This window comes from Melopsittacus undulatus, chromosome 8 (genome assembly GCF_012275295.1).
Source record: "Melopsittacus undulatus isolate bMelUnd1 chromosome 8, bMelUnd1.mat.Z, whole genome shotgun sequence".
Classification (NCBI taxonomy): Eukaryota; Metazoa; Chordata; class Aves; order Psittaciformes; family Psittaculidae; genus Melopsittacus; species Melopsittacus undulatus.
This window is the reverse complement of record NC_047534.1, coordinates 24,522,779-24,538,738: the sequence shown is the minus strand read 5'-3', so window position 1 is coordinate 24,538,738 and position 15,960 is coordinate 24,522,779. Positions and strand designations below refer to the sequence as shown.

At 36.7% G+C, this 15,960-nt stretch overlaps 1 protein-coding gene across 1 annotated transcript in view; it reads left to right on the top strand.

The window, feature by feature from the left end:
* Positions 1-15,960, top strand: part of ANO3 (anoctamin 3) — a 201,549-nt gene that overhangs the window by 142,934 nt on the left and 42,655 nt on the right. Inside the window, exons 5-8 of the mRNA XM_031050410.2 lie at positions 3,523-3,675; positions 5,390-5,490; positions 9,535-9,579; positions 14,903-15,034. Coding sequence (XP_030906270.2) covers positions 3,523-3,675; positions 5,390-5,490; positions 9,535-9,579; positions 14,903-15,034 — 431 coding nt within the window. The remainder of the gene's footprint in view (positions 1-3,522; positions 3,676-5,389; positions 5,491-9,534; positions 9,580-14,902; positions 15,035-15,960) is intronic.

Sequence of the window (15,960 nt, the reverse complement as noted above, 5' to 3'; positions counted from 1 at the left end):
TGGAGCACAAAAGCAGCTCTGGTCTGCTTTTGTGAAATATTTGTGCAGGAATTCTTCATTGTTGAAGATTTGTTGCTTGTGTCTTAAACCTGAAAAAAGTTTGGGTATTTAAAAATTTTCATATTCAAAACTTGAGTCCACTACCTCACCTTCAAATCTCTGTCTGCATCTTGTGTCTTTAGATTATTATGTTTGTGGCATTTAAAAATAATAAAAAATTCTGGGTTTATTACTGTCTGCATCTAGAATTCTTAGGAGTGACAAACCCTGTATTCAGTTGTCCTGGTTTGAGCAGTAGCAGTCATTCTTCTTCTTGGTAGCTGGTGCACTGCTGTGTTTTGACTTTCGGGCTGAGAACGGTTGCTGATAGCAAGTATGTTTTGAGTTACTGCTCAAATGTTTGGTTTGTCCAAGGTCTTTTTCTGAGCTCATGCTCTGCCAGGGAGGAGGGGAAGCTGGGAGGAAGCAGAGGCAGGACACCTGACCCAAGCTAGCCAAAGAGGTATTCCATACCATAGCACGTCATGCCCAGGATGTAACTGGGAGAAGTCCGGAAGGGCTGGAGCTCTGGGGGGGATGGAGGAGGTATTGGTTGGTACTCGGTCAGGCAGGGTGGGGTGAGTTATGGGTCGGTGGCTGGTGAGGTGTTGTATTCTCTTCACCTGTTATTGGCTTTATCATTATTATTTGTAGTAGTAATGGCAGTAGTGATTTGTGTTATACCTTAGCAATTAAACCGTTCTTATCTCAACCCGTGGGGGCTACATTCTTTGGATTCTCCTTCCTAACTCTCTGGTAGCTGGGGGAGCGAGGAGGGGAGTGAGTGAACGAGCTGTGCGGACTTGGTTTTAAACCATGACATCAGTGCACTAATAATCTTGCTTAACCATTTTGACTACATTAATTTGGACAATACTATTTATCTGAATATCTTGGGATAAATCGAAGTAGAAGAATGCATAAAATTACAATAGAACATGTGGTATTCTAGTCTTCAAAAATTGTTTTACCAGTATATTGATAAATTATTTTTTCCTTTTATTCTTAATTTCTCATGGGAATTAAAAAGGAAATTCTGGATTCAAAAGCCAAACAAAAGGAAAGGGTATTTCCTGTTCTCAGCAAACTTCCAAAATAATTTATGATTGGAAGATCATTCTTCCTATGTCTGTCCATTTCTACTAATTGTTTTCCAGTTTCCATATTGTTTCTCTTGGTTACATTGGGCATCTTACCTTCCCTGCCCTGACAAAGTTGAGACTTCTAGCACCATTTTGTATTTGTAGGCTTGTTAATAACATACATAAGCAGGAGTGTATCTTGGAGCAGGTAACAAAAGGCTTTTATGGTTAATTTTGAGAAGTGTTGTCTGGAAAAACAAGCAATTGATTCCATCACCAGCTGCTGAAGAGAAAATAAGCTTAACTGTAGTTAAATGGTTGGAAAACTGCCCAGTGGAAAAGGACCTGGGAGCACTGGTCAACAGCTGGCTGAATGTGAGCCAGCAGTGTGCATGGGTGGCCAAGAAGGCCAACAGCATCCTGGCCTGTATCAGGACTACTGTGGCTAGCAGTACCAGGGCAGTGATTGTCTGTCCCCCTGTGCTCAGTACTGGAGAGGCCACTATCTTGAGTTCTGTGTTCAGTTTGGGACTTCTCACTTCAAGAGAGACATTGAGGTGCTGGAGCGGATCCAGAGAAGAGACACTGAGCTGATGAAGGGCCTGGAGCACAAGTGTGGTGAGGAACAGCTGAGGGAACGGAGGGGTCTTAGTCTGGAGAAGTGAATGCTCAGTGGGGAACTTATCACTCTGCACAACTACATGAAAAGAGGTTGTAGTGAGGTGGGTGTTGGTCTCTTCTCCCAAGTAACAAGTGATAGGGCAAGAGGTAATGGCCTCAAGTTCCACCAGGAGAGGTTTAGATTGGAGACTAGGAAAAATCTCTTCACTTAAAGGGTTGTCAAGCATTGGGACAGGCTGCCCAGGGAAGTGGTGAAGTCACCATTCCTGGAGACTTTTAAGACATGTAGATGTGGCACTTAGGGACATGGTTTCCTGTTGGGTTTGTCTGTGTTAGGTTAGTGGTTGGATTTGATGAACCTAAAGGTCTTTCCCAACCTAAACAATTTTATTATTCTAAATTGAAGCTTAATCTATTTAAATAATGTTCCCAGCTGTGATGCAACACTAGCTGAGAATTACTTTTCCTTTGCTTTTGCTTTAGAAGTTAAGAAACCAGAGAAAGAGGAAGAATCTTGTTAGAAAACTAGTTGTTGCAGACCGAGGAGTTCTCAGAAGTACTAAATATGTAGAAAGGTGGCAGTGAGGTATGTGGAAGTAAGAAAAACTTTTCACATAGAAACAAGTGACCTGGTATCCAGTATTTACACTGCTGATAGCATGTGCTAACACTTGGTTCTGTTTATCAATAGAGAGTGTAACTATAGGATATAACTCTTGAGTATAATAAATTTCTTATCTAATAGAATCATAGAATCACAGACTGTTTTGGGTTGTAAGCGACCTTAAAGTTCATTTAGCTCCAACCCCCTGCCATGGGCAGGAGCACTAAGACCAGGTTGGTCAAAGTCTCATCCAGCCTCGCCTTGAACACTGCCAGGGAGGAGGCAATAATCCAAATAGGATGAATTTCAAAGGCTAGCATCATATTAGCTAAAAGATGCAGTACTCATAGATTTCTGGTCCCATATGTAGAGGTGTAATGTATCTTACTTCAACCTAATGTGCTTGTTCTGGACAGTTTGTGTTAAAATGAGTGCTGCACTCTCCAGAAGATCATGACAGTTTCTCAGTTTACCTTTTCAGTTTTCAAATCCTCACAGTCTGACACCAGTTGTTACTGTCACTGTCTATTCTGAATCATGCAAAAGACAGAATGCAAAAATAGCTTGCAGCAGCAGCATATAAAGCAGGGGTTTCCGTATCAAGGTCAGAGAATCCCTTTTGGTCACAAACATGGTGGGAAGGAATGAGATAAAATCTAAGTATTGCTGATATAGCATTGAAAAGTACCTCAGCCAGAATATGCAGGAAAACATTCCAATCAGTAGCATATCTTTTTAAGTTTTTTTAGATTTATTTCTCTTTTGGAGAAAATACAAGTATGCTTGGTCTGTAAAATTTGGCCGGGTACAAAGCTGGAAATTTGATTTTATTACCTTGCCTTTATTTTTTTTCCAGCAGTTGCTGCTGGAAAGTAAGGATTAATGGAAGTTCATATCTATATATACATAATAATTTTAAGGTTTTTGTTCAGCTGAAGGACATGGGTAGAATATGGGTCCTGTGGAGTTATTTTATTTTATTTCATTCTAAGTATTTTGAAATCCTGAGCAAAAGATGCATGTGAACTGCCTGTTCTTGTTACTTCTTTACATATTCATCCTGCAGATACATGGACTTTTCTATGCTTTAGGAAATCCTGTTACATGCAGTTCGTGATGGGGCTTTTCGTCTTCACAGGTGCCATATTCAGTAGATTTTTATTCTCTTGTCTGCAGGCTGATGGCATGGCATCATCAGGGCTCTTCTTCAAAGATGGAAAAAAGCGCATTGATTACATCTTGGTGTACAAGAAGTCAAGTCCACAGGTAGAAAAAAGAAGCACATTTGAAAAGAATTTGAGAGCAGAAGGGTTGATGTTAGAACGAGAGGTAAGTCTTGTAGCTTATGTGCCATAAGCCCCCTTTTATAATATTGTCATACTTAACTGAATTTATAAAAGATTCCTGAAAATCTTAAAAGCCTTTCCAGTCAGGCTGTTCCTACCATTTGATACTATTAAATTACTACTAACTGTTGTTTAACATGTTCTGGGGATGCATGCTTGTACACACACATGTGCTCTCCATATGGGTGTAATGTAGTAGAGTGAAAACTTCCAGCTCCTTATGCTTGAAGAACAGAAGAAGCTTCAGTAATTCATGTTATTGCTTTAATATATAACCTCTATGTCTTCAAGCAGAATGCATGAAGGACTAAATGTCTCTGCTTTTCACGGGGTTAAGACTGTCAGTGTCAAGTTAATCCATCCCTAATAATGACAGTATTAATATGAAAATGAAGGAAAACAGAGCCAGGAAAACAGCCTTGGATTTTTGCTGTTTCATCTGTTACTTACAAAACAGGTACCTGTTTAGTCTATCCTGAAGTAAGCTCCTATAGTGCCTGTGTCTTTTATCCCAATTTATACGTTTCAACTCAATGGAATCACCTTACATGTTCTGTGTTAAAGGTTTTAACCAGTTTGTAGTCCTTGCAAGCTGTAGCTGAATGCAGCATGTTAAATAGTCATAAAGAAACTAACCTGAGAGTGGATTAAAACTTTGTTTTGAGGCTTTTAAAGATTGCTACAGTCTAGCTGTAAAAATACCTGGTTTTGTTCAAATTTCAATCAAAATCCCAATCTCTACTGGTGTCAATTGACACTTCAGAAAACAAGAAGTTTGTTTAAGATCATAATTCTAGGTATCAGGTGGTTTAAATTGTCTTCCAGTAGTATCTATTTATCCACATCATTTAAGAAAAACAAAATCCTAGAAGTAGTATTGCTGAACTATGGAATGACTTTCTGGAACTGTGCAGCTAGAATTGTGAACAGTAAAGATTTTATTAATCTTTTAACTAAATTCTACTTTACCTTTACTTACCAAACCTTGCATCCCTTAAGCTTTTGGAAGGATATAGTCAGACTCAGCTGTACAAAAATATTTACTTACAAAAACCCAAGCAAATGTGTCTTGGGAGAAGGATATGGAACTGAAGTGTTCATAAGGAAAGATAATCTGAAATGCCGAAACTTGTTTTATGTACAAATAAATTAGCAGTGAAAAACTGTGGAGTATTCCTTGAGATTTTACCAAAAAATAGTAATTCGTACAGAGATCACATTTATAATTTCATAGCAGATACTGTAATTATTTAACTGTTCCCTGGAGCTGCCATTTGGCAGAGCAGGATTGGCAGTCTTCTCCCAGCTGTTCCTACATCTCCAGCAGCTGAGCACTCTCCTCCTTACATGGGAGACACATAGTCTTCAAGCTGCTCATCTAAGATGATTTTGAGGGGATTTAAAATAAGTTCATTTATTGTATGTTCAAAAATGCTTCATTCAGCCTTTCTCAAATTCTGCTGTGTTTGGGACCAAAGATATGCCTAGAGAGTTACTAGCTTACTCCTATTACAGGGTTTGGAAACAAATTAATAATTGTCCTTTATCTAGCTGAGAGCACTTACAGTGTTTTCAGACTTGCATAGTCACTTGAAGACCTAAATGCAGAATTTGACCCTTAGGAATGCTTTTAGAAAGGTGAGTGCCATAGAGGTTTGAATTATTAATATGTATTTGTTTGCTACTACTCTTTACAGCCAGCTGTTACAAACAGTGATATCATGTTTGTTAAAATTCACTGTCCATGGGAGACATTGTGCAAATATGCGGAAAGAATGAACATCAGGATGCCTTTCAGGTACTGTGGAAACTCTTTTCAGAAACTTGTAATTTAGTGCTTAATACTAAAAGTTCATTACTTATCTTAAGGCTAAAATGCGGTCTTTGTTACGTTGTGGCCAGGCACGCTTATATGTAATTAAGTGTGGTGTTAGGGGAGAGGAGAAGCAAATCATAAGCATTGTTGTTTTCACGTTTACCTGTGGTACTTGTTTTCAGCCTTACCTGCCAAATCATATTGACCATATGTCTAGAAAATACTGTTAGTAGTTCACACATTATTTTAGGGCTTTGGAGAAGTCCAGATATCCTCCATCTGAGCTCAGGTATTCTCAACGATTTTAGGGTATTTCTGAAGTCTTGCCTAAAAGCAAGTGAAATGACAAATAGCTGGTGTCATGTGTCTTCAATATAATATATATTTGCATACTTTGAATAAAATTAGATACCTTTATTTCTTGGTTCTGTAGCTTTCCTGGGGCAGAATAATGAAATTAATTGAGTTCCTTGTCTGTGTTCTAAACAAATTCTATCATATGTTTTTACAATATTTGTTATTGATTTGTAGATGGGCTGAGAGCTGTGCTTGTTCAGCCTGGGGAAGAGAAGGATTTAGAGAGAGCCTGTATCAGCCTTCCAATACCTAAAGGGTGCCTACAAGAAATCTGGAGAGGGACATTTTACAAGGACGTGTAGTGGCAGGATAAGGGGTAATGGCTTTAAACTGACAGAGGGGAAACTTGTATTTGACATTAGGGAGAAATTCTTCCCTGTGAGGGTGGTGAGGCGCTGGCACAGGTTGCCCAGAGAAGCTGTGGAAGCCCCATCCCTGGCAGTGTTCAAGGCCAGGTTAGACAGGGCTTGGAGTAACCTGGTCTAGTGGAAGGCGTCCCTGCCCATAGCAGGAGGTTGGAACTAGCTGGTCTTTAAGGTCTTTTCCAACCTAAACCAGTCAGTGTTTCTATGTAGGACACAGTTAATACTTTTTGCAACAATACAGAAGTTATTAAAGGAGAAAATTTATCTATCTTTTTTATTACCTATAAAAGGTATTTTTACCTTTTTATTACCTATTTTATTACCTTTTCAAATTTATTAATAATGTCCTTCCAGAGAGAGAGAAGAGCATGTAGTGTGCTGTAGATCTCCTCAGGAGTTAAAAGTGGTAACTAGATGCTGCAGCTGTGTGACTCAACAGAAAATACCCTTAGAGCACTCCTTTCTTACTTGAATTGCCAAGTGCTTTATCCTTCATGTCCCTGCTTATATCTGCTATCACAGTATGACTCTCTTGCATTGCTCCTAAGCCAGAGTCATCATGAAGCATCTTTTGCTCAAAACTTGCTTCAAATACCCAGTTCCATACTGAGTTTCCAATAATCCCAATAAGCCTTCAGTTCTTTCCATAAAAAAGGTGTTTTCTTAAGTCATCTTCCTTGTGCATTTAAGCTTCTCTAGTTTGAATAATACTGTCAACATTTTAAATACAGAAGTATTTGCCTCTGTGTACATATACATAAACAATCTAATTTCCAGTTAAAAAACAGTTCCTTCATCCTTCTGATACATGAAGTCACAAAATTAAGTTAGGATTTGGTTTGGTTTGAATTCTTCATCTTTCTAGTAACAATAGTTCAGTAGTGCTCTTCAGGAAAAGATTTGAAGTGCTGCTTCATTTGGAAGGCTTTTGAAGTTATGTTTGTTTATTGTTGTTATTATTATTATTAACTGAGATATAAATACATTCTCTGGGCTTTTTTTTTCCCCAAGTGTCTGATCCCTGTTTCTTTGTTTCTCAGCTCTTGCTTAAGCTTCCTTTTATCCCACTTAGTTCATTACACCAAGAGTAGATAAAATGATAAATTCTCCTGTTTCACCTTGTTTGCAGTTTTGCTGTAGAATGAAACACATTTATTTGGTAAGAAAAATGCCCACTCTCCACATCTACCACCATAACAGAACTGTGAGAAATAGTAAACTGATCATCATTTATTTTGTCCTTTCAAAGTTTTTAATAGGAATTTTAATGAAAATGCAATCTAAAACTGGTGTGAATATTTCAAACAGTCTATTTATTTAATTTCCATACTTTTTAAAAAATAAAGCAAATCAATTTTTATTGTGACCACAGAGTAGATGTAGCAGAATAGCTACGGTCTGTCTTGCCCTGCCAGCAGCCTGTCTGAAGTGTCCAGTACAGAAGCCAAGCCAAGCATTGTATCATGGTGCCTTCTCTCTTTCCAGACATAATTATGTCTTTGCTGACATAAGGGACCACCCAATACCCCAGAACTGGTTTAGTATGGCATCATACCAAAAATGTTTTGACAGATACATAGTATACATCATGTATATAACACAGATGTAATCTCGGTGTTTCAGTTGCAAAAGGAAATTTTGCTCACATTGTAAAAGACTTGTCTGTGCTGATCACTCTTGTGTTGTATATGGTTTCAGACAGGTCTTATGTTAGCAACAAGGTTAGGTCATGACTGAATTGTACTTTTTTTTAAACAATGTATAGATATTTTTAAGTAAGGTGTATGGTCTGTCAGTAGAAATCAAACATCTGTTTCTGGATCTAGAAGTGCAAGTATCTTGTGGCATATTATTGTTGTGTGTAATGAATAAATTAGTTGTATCTGTAGCTTAGCTGGACTTCATCTATGCAAGACAGCTAAGGCCAATTAAAGAGAATGAGGTTTTGTTAAAAAATGCAGTGTCTGAGAATCCTGTCATGACATCCTAAATCTTTTACCATTCTGCCTAGTAGTACCAAGTGCCAAGCTGCCAGCACCATGCACATTGGTAGATACATAGGTTTCCAATGGCTGCTTATTTTTCAAGCTGCATTTCCATCTCACTCTTTTTAATGTATTCAGTTCATTGTTACTTTAATGTAAGTAATGTGAAATGATTAAAATTGAATGATTTAAATACTGCCCAGATGGGCAGTTGCAGATCTTGTTAACTATGTGTAGTTCTAAGCTAAGAAGTGATGGAGAAGTATCCAGAGTAAAACTACCATTTTTATGTGTTAGAATGGAGGGGGGGATAAAATATCAATTGATAAATGTTAAACTTTTATAATCATGTAGCCAAATAAAGTTGTTTTAATTCCTCCTATAAAAACAAACCTTTCAGAAGCAGAAAGCATTCAGGCAAATTTTAAGTAGAAGGTGAACTGAGCAAGGACCACGGTCCTTGATGCTGAGCTTCACTGCCCCCAGATGAGAATCATGGGAAATATATGGATAACCCAAGGAATCTGCAAAATCAACACCTTTGTGTGGTTGAAATGTGCCATGAAGTGATAGGTGTAAGCCAAAAAGAAAAGCTGAAAGCTTTAAAATAGATATGCAAAATGTTAACATTGCAGTAAATATGTCTTTGTATGGTTTCAAAGTAACTGTTCTCATAAGACTTTAGAGGGGATTTCTGGTCATCTTCCTCTAAGTGTCTATGAGCACTGAAGGGTGGAAAGAAAAGAATTGTTAACATGAAAGTTGTTTGTTGCAGTTAGTAGTCTTACATTTTTAGGACTCTGTATTGTTCTTCAGTTGGATGCAAAATGTCAAGGGGAGGCGATGGTAGAGCACTTCAGAGAATTAAGAGAGCATCTCATGGTGTTAAGTGCTTACCTTATTTAATGCATAAAGTGCATAAAGCATTTAGTAGTATGGGAGCCCTGATGATTCTCCTAAAATGAGTTTTCTGAAGTAAAGGCTAAGACCACATGAAATGAATACATAGCGTGACACCATTGAACCTTATCTGATGAAGGAATTGTTGATTAGCTATTATTGCTATTAACTACAAGTGATTATTGTTATTAACTACAAATAGAAATTTTAATTTTGACTCAGAAACAAATTCCAAACTTGAAAATATGTGAAATTCCAGCATTTTAATAACTTTTCCAGTTGTGGTTTTTAAGTGTTTTCTGTTTTTCTGCCTATGAAAATGCATGCTTTAAAATGTCCAGTGTTCTTTTGTAATATATATGTCCTTTGCAACTGCCTCCTACTTGATTTTTCTCAGCTGATTTTTGCTGTTCTTTCAGGAAAAAATGTTATTACACTGACTGGAGGAGCAAAACGATGGGCAGGTTGGTGGGTGATGTGTAGCTTCTAATTTTACCAGATAGTCACCCTGCTGAAGAAAATCCATTCGCAGTTGTAAATTTATCAAAGAAACTTGGAAAATCAGATTATTTTCTTGGAAACTCAAAATATGTTAGCTCATAGTGTTAAAATATTCATGTGTAACAAGATGCAGTACTTCAAAGCTTTGCCAGGTCTCATTTTAGAAATGCAAAAATATTTATGCCAGAAAAAAATGGCCTTATCCTGGCAGGAAAGATTTAATGCTGAAGCTCTCTCTGCAGTTCTGTCTGCTGTACTGAAGCATATTTCTTTGGCATGAAAGATCCATTTGAGTGTATGTCTCAGATTCTGGTATTCAGCTATTTCCTCAAACATGCAAAAGTAACTTTGCATGTTAACACCTTATGTGTGTCCTGGTGATAAGTACTAAATCAGCACCACACACCAGAGGCTGTGTTTAGATTTGATAGCTGTCAGAATAACTGCAGGGAAAGCTATTCAACTCTGAGACACAGACAATGCAGACCTCACCCATGACTACTGCTGTTGCTGCTTTTGTCAGACAGGAATGGCTACAAGGGGCCACAGCAGCATGTGAAAGAGTCTAAGGGAGCTGGAGAGTAAAGACAGGGGGCACTGGGAGCTGTAATCACTCCCTGTTGCTCTAGCTAGAAATAATGATGTCTTGTAAATCCTAATTGGCGATGGAAAAACTAAGAAAATGTTTACATGAGGGAAATCTGAAAGTTTTTTGTCATGGGTTTTCCCAAATGGATCTTGAGCTGAGATTACAGTTGATTTTGCTCTCCTGTTGTTACTTTCGATGATGAAGAGCTCTCATTATTTCTTAGGAAAAATTTAACTAGTCTCATGATATCAGTTTGCAACATGGTCAGCAAGATGATCATGTTTTTGTATAACAGAAACAGATACAGCATCGTTGAATGGTGCAGTGAGAGAACTTTAAATGCATAAGAAGATAAAATATATTGAAATAAAACAAAGTATAACTTAAATTTACAACTGTGTTTTTTACTCTTCCCATTCATTCACATGCTTGCTCCATTTTAGTGTGCATTATAAAAAATGTAAGTGATGTGCTTTCTAATGCAAGGGCAAAATCAACAAGCTTTGCTGCAAAATTGTCTCATTTTGTCTGTAATCCATCTGGTGAGTCCTAGATATTAAACAAATTTATGTTTAATAAATGCATGCCTGAAGCATGCAGCTGAAGTTGCGTGGTACCTGTGAGCCAAGTAATAAACAGTTTTCATGCCAGATTGACTTTTTGCATTTGAGACAAATACTTGTGATTTACTTTGTGAGAATTTGATGAATATTTTTCTGAATACTTTTTCTGGCAGTTTCTGTAATACAGTGCACAAAGCAGTAGTGTGGAAAAAATAAAGAAGCTACTTCTAAAAATGAAAGCTAATGCTAAAATTGCTGACGTACATATCTTGAACTAGATGATCTTTAAGATCCATTCCATCCCAAACCATTCTACAATACTGTTGTTGTTTCTTTTCATCTTATAGCTTTTCCAGCCTAACTCTTCTCTGTAACTCATCAAATCTCTTACTAATATTTCTGTAGAATTTGCAAGAGCCGCAGTGAATAACTGTATTAAAATCTTTGTATATCATAGGTAAAATTTTAAGGCTATAGAATTTCTATAATTTAATGTGAGGTAGCACTAGCATATTAAACCCTTCTGCAACATGTACACTTCCCTGAATTTATTGATGTGGTTATATGATCTTAAATGTTCATTAAAACTTCCACAGAAGATTTAGGAGCATGAATTAAAGAAGATTAATGGAATGCTTTCTGGTATGCCACCTTCCTTATATGTGATATCTATGTGATATCTCTCGATTTCTTCATTTATGTACCTAGAAAAACCCCTTAGCATTGTACTTCACCATGTGAAGCTTGAATTTTATTCGAAGATCCACGCTATAGAAATAATTTTATCATACTCATTAATAGCAATGTTTGGAAAGTCTTCACAAATCTTTTGAAAGGATTTTGAAAAGGTGAGTTGCTAGAAGTGAGGTATTCAAGTCTCAAAAATTGCCTGAACTCTCAGATTTAAGGCTGAATATTCTTAATGAATTGATTTGTATTCACAATACCAGACACACCAATTTCATGTTGGTAAAGAATGGCATTAAGGAAAACAACATGAAAAGATAGTTGCCTTAGTATGCAGCTTCACTCCACCCACTGAAATGTGTAAATAAATTAATACTTCTCATGTTAGAGAACCAAAATTGATTTTTCTTGAGCATCTGAGCTGCAATAATTTTTCTTTGCACAAGGACTTTTAAAAACCTTTTGGATTTTAATCTGCACACTGAAGAGAAATACACTTTTTTTTTCCTTTTTTGGTGGTGATTGTGTCCATATGTTGAGTCTGTCAACCATAACATGTTTTCTGTTACAAAACAAGGAAACATGCCATGGCTGTATAATTTGGTGGCATATGGTTGACGGTTCTGGAGAGGCACAAACACTGAGCAAACTACTGGGTGGGGATTGCTGTCAAAAATACCCAACATGACCAGTGGCAGTTGCTTAATTCCAGTATCTTATTCCATGAATCTGATCAGATAATTGCGAACTCACCTATACTGTGCTCCTTTGCATTGCAGTCTGCAGAGTAAATGTAGTCTGCAAGGATTTTTGGACTAACTAGTTCTGCAAAAAAGAACAGACAACCATATAAAAGAGAGCTGCACAGTTGAGGATGGAAGTTAAGCAAAGCTGAAATTACAGGCATCTTCATAAAATGTTGTATTTTATATCAAAGAATAATACGTATACGTGTTTCAGAACAGCATCCCCTAGTCCAAGCTGCGTAAAGTTGCAGTAGTGCCCACTGGAGTGGTTTCAGTAAGAGCATACCTGAAGTAGTAGCTCATATCTCTCCAGCACTGCTCCACTCAGACATTTTTGATCTCATTGCATGAAGTCCTGACTTTGTGAGTGACTTCACCAGACCAGTTCTGCTTTTACTCTTATTGAAAAGACTACATTGAATAGTTGAAGTCAATTTTCGGTTTAATATGCTACTTTTGACCTAGAAAGCCACTCTGAGTAAAAATGCTAACACTTAGTTCTGTGATTTAGGCAAAAACTTGTCTTAAATTTGTTAACACATTGATTGAAAGCACCGTGAAACTTCAGTTTCTTCAACTTTAAAATAATGTAATACAAGAAAAGAGGATTATTGTGGTATGTGGGGTGATGAACTTTGAAATATTTTATGCTATCTGAAGGCACGAAGTTTCAGAGTCCTCATCTATAAGTGATGTAATGAGAAAGCAATCACATCTTAGATAAAAGATCTTTTTGCTTCAGAAGAGAAATTGCAAATGTAATGAGGACATAATTTTTAATTTAGTCCAATACTGTTCTTCATTACTTTGCATGTCAAAAGGAGCAGACATGAATGTTAAACAAGAGCTAATTTCTTTAAGATAATAATTATCTACCATTTTTTTTTAGATCTTTGGAGGGAGGAAAATGTCACGACTTTTAACATAACCAGTTTTAGAACAATTTCATGATAAAAATTTGAAATCAAGTGTATTATTTTTCTGTTCTTCCTAATGCATCTGCATATTTTCCTCATTAAAGAAAAGCTTGGGGTTTGGTTCTCCAAAATATCAGCATGTGTACAACAGGAAAAAAGAAGAAAAAATGAAATGCAAACTTTACTGATACACACCGTATATAACTTTGTACTGAGAGAACTTCCAGTGGAACCAATAATTAAACCCACAGTATACCTTACTCAACAGTAAGGTATTATTTAAGTAAAGGAGACACCTAAGGGATGCACCTGCCTGTATTCTGTGTTTTGACTTTATGAACATAGTTATGTTCTTTGGCTCATCATGCTTTGTGTCAAATAGAGTGGTGTCCCTCAAGTGCAGTATCAGTTACATACAGAGTGTGTGCCAATACCTTTGCAATGTAGAGTGAGAAGAAAATCTTGAGAATTTAAAATGTAAAATTTGGTTTAACTTTCTATCTGACACTGTGTCAAATAGGAGTAGAATGTTTTTCTTTTTCTGATGTTGATAAGAAGTATGTTTTCATAGAGGTCGCTTAGCTGCCTGAGGGCAACTTACTTTGTCATCACTTACTACTCTTAATTAGGAAATGAGTATCTGTACTTATGCTTAGCACAGGCAGTTAAGAATTTACCTCAGATAAATCTGATCCTGAAATTTACAGTTTTTGTGGATAGGAGATAGACATGCTTTATGTATCATGCAAACTTATTATTGAGTAAGGCCCAAATCCTGCTAATAAGATATTATTTAGGGCATGCTTTTCTAAATTTTAGACGTTTTCTGGATCTGTAATGTGCTTATAGCACTAATTTAATAGAAGATCTACTCCTTAAATACCCTTATTTCATTACAGTTGAATATGAAAAAATATAGGTAAGCAAGGAGTGCAAATCAAAGTGATGAGGAGGTAACTTCTAGCATTTGCTGAAAATTAACTGCACTTCACTAGATTTACCCCTGTATATCCTGAGACACTATTTTAAAAAGGTGCCAGTAGAAGAAAGCCCTTTATGTTATCAATATATACTCTAATTGGGGATGCAAGTATTATGTTCTGTTTGTAGTTTATAATGTCATTTTTTTTGTTTTAGAAAACTGCAGAAAGCTATACCGAGGGATTTTGTCTTAATACTGTATAGCCATGTCTGTATGATGTATCCTTTATTTGATGTTCAGGTATCCTGTTTTATAAGGCAATATCAGCCCTTGGATTCTGAGGAAAATTTTGCAGGAGGAAGACTTACTGAAATTAGAAAACCTTAAAAATGTGATCCTGAACTGTCTTGTATGTACTTTAAAATTTTATTAGTTTTAGTGTCCAAGTTGCTAGGCAAGGGAGGGAGGAGTTAGATTTGCCTTGACCAGTGGCTCTAAAGAAAGTAATTAAATATGTTCTTGAGTAAAGTGTAAGCATCCACAATTCTGAGGGACTACCATGGAAAATTATTTTGCCCAGACTCGACAGCACAGTCCCATCTCAAACCATAATCCCACTAATTTTAGGATGAGTTGTGCTTGAGTGAAGCATGCAAGTAGATACAAACAAACAAAACAAAAAAAAAAGCCAAATTGTTACATTTGCTCCTTAGCTCCTTATTTTTTACTAGTGGCAATTTCCTGCTTTCATTTAATTTTGTTCTGTTGACAACATAGTTTTGTTGTCACTAAATATGAAACGTTGGAGATGGAAAATAACAAGCAGGCGAGAGCGTGTAAATCTGCTTTCCTTTTGTCTCAGTTTGCAGAGGAACATGAGAGAGCTGAAAAGTTGGTTGCCCAGAAATCCAATGAAGCTTGATAAGGAGGCCCTACCTGATCTGGAAGAAACAGATTGCTACACAGCCCCCTTTAGCCGTGCACGCATACACCAGTAAGTGCCGGAACTGGCAAGGCAGTGCCAGAGACTACAAGGATTTTTTATTTTCTCACTTCATCTAAGCGAGTGCCATAGAGGCAGCCATTAACAGATGGTCACTGGCAAACACCCACTATCATATTAGATATTTTCTGTGGGTATTCTCTTAAAACCAAAATCTACTCTCTCTTACTTGCTGTTTGATATTACTTGATGTTTGATGTTACTTGCTGTTTAGTCACTCAGGGGTATAGACAGAAATTTGACTGACAAATGAACCCTGCCTTCTTGTTTTAGTTTTTCTTTCCATTACATGACAAAATGCAAGTATTTGCTCAAGTTTGCTTTGCTTAATTATGTATTTTACTTAGGCAAAACCTGAGACAGCTGCTGAAATTGTGAACACCTCAAGGCAAGCTAAAACTGGGAATGATTTTTTTCTCTCAGATCTGCTTTCTAAAAATGTATCTGAAAGTATTACTATATATACAACAAATAAGAACTGTATGTGTTCAGATCAGCATGTGGATAGTGATGTAATTATAAACTGTGCCATAATTTTTTTTTAGGACCCAAAAAGTTAGATGTTAAAATTCTGTCTGTGTTCATTTTTAAAGTATTTTCTGATACTTCTTTTTTGAGAGAAAAGTTCATTTAAAGCAGAAATGTAAATTAGACTAAAGGGGAATATTTTCTTCTCAGTAAAGAAGCTATATGGTAGTGAAATGTCTTTTCCCTACAAAGACAGTAATTGCATTATAATCTCATTTTTGTTAAGTAATTGACTATATTGCATTAGATCACTCACTTTATTTTGGTGGTATATCTCAACCAGCTCAGCTGATGTTATCAGCCATAATAGTGTCACATTTGGCACAACTGAGCAGGCAAAAGCTCCTGCATGTCAGATTTCTGGCATCCAGAATCCAGAGCCATCTGGA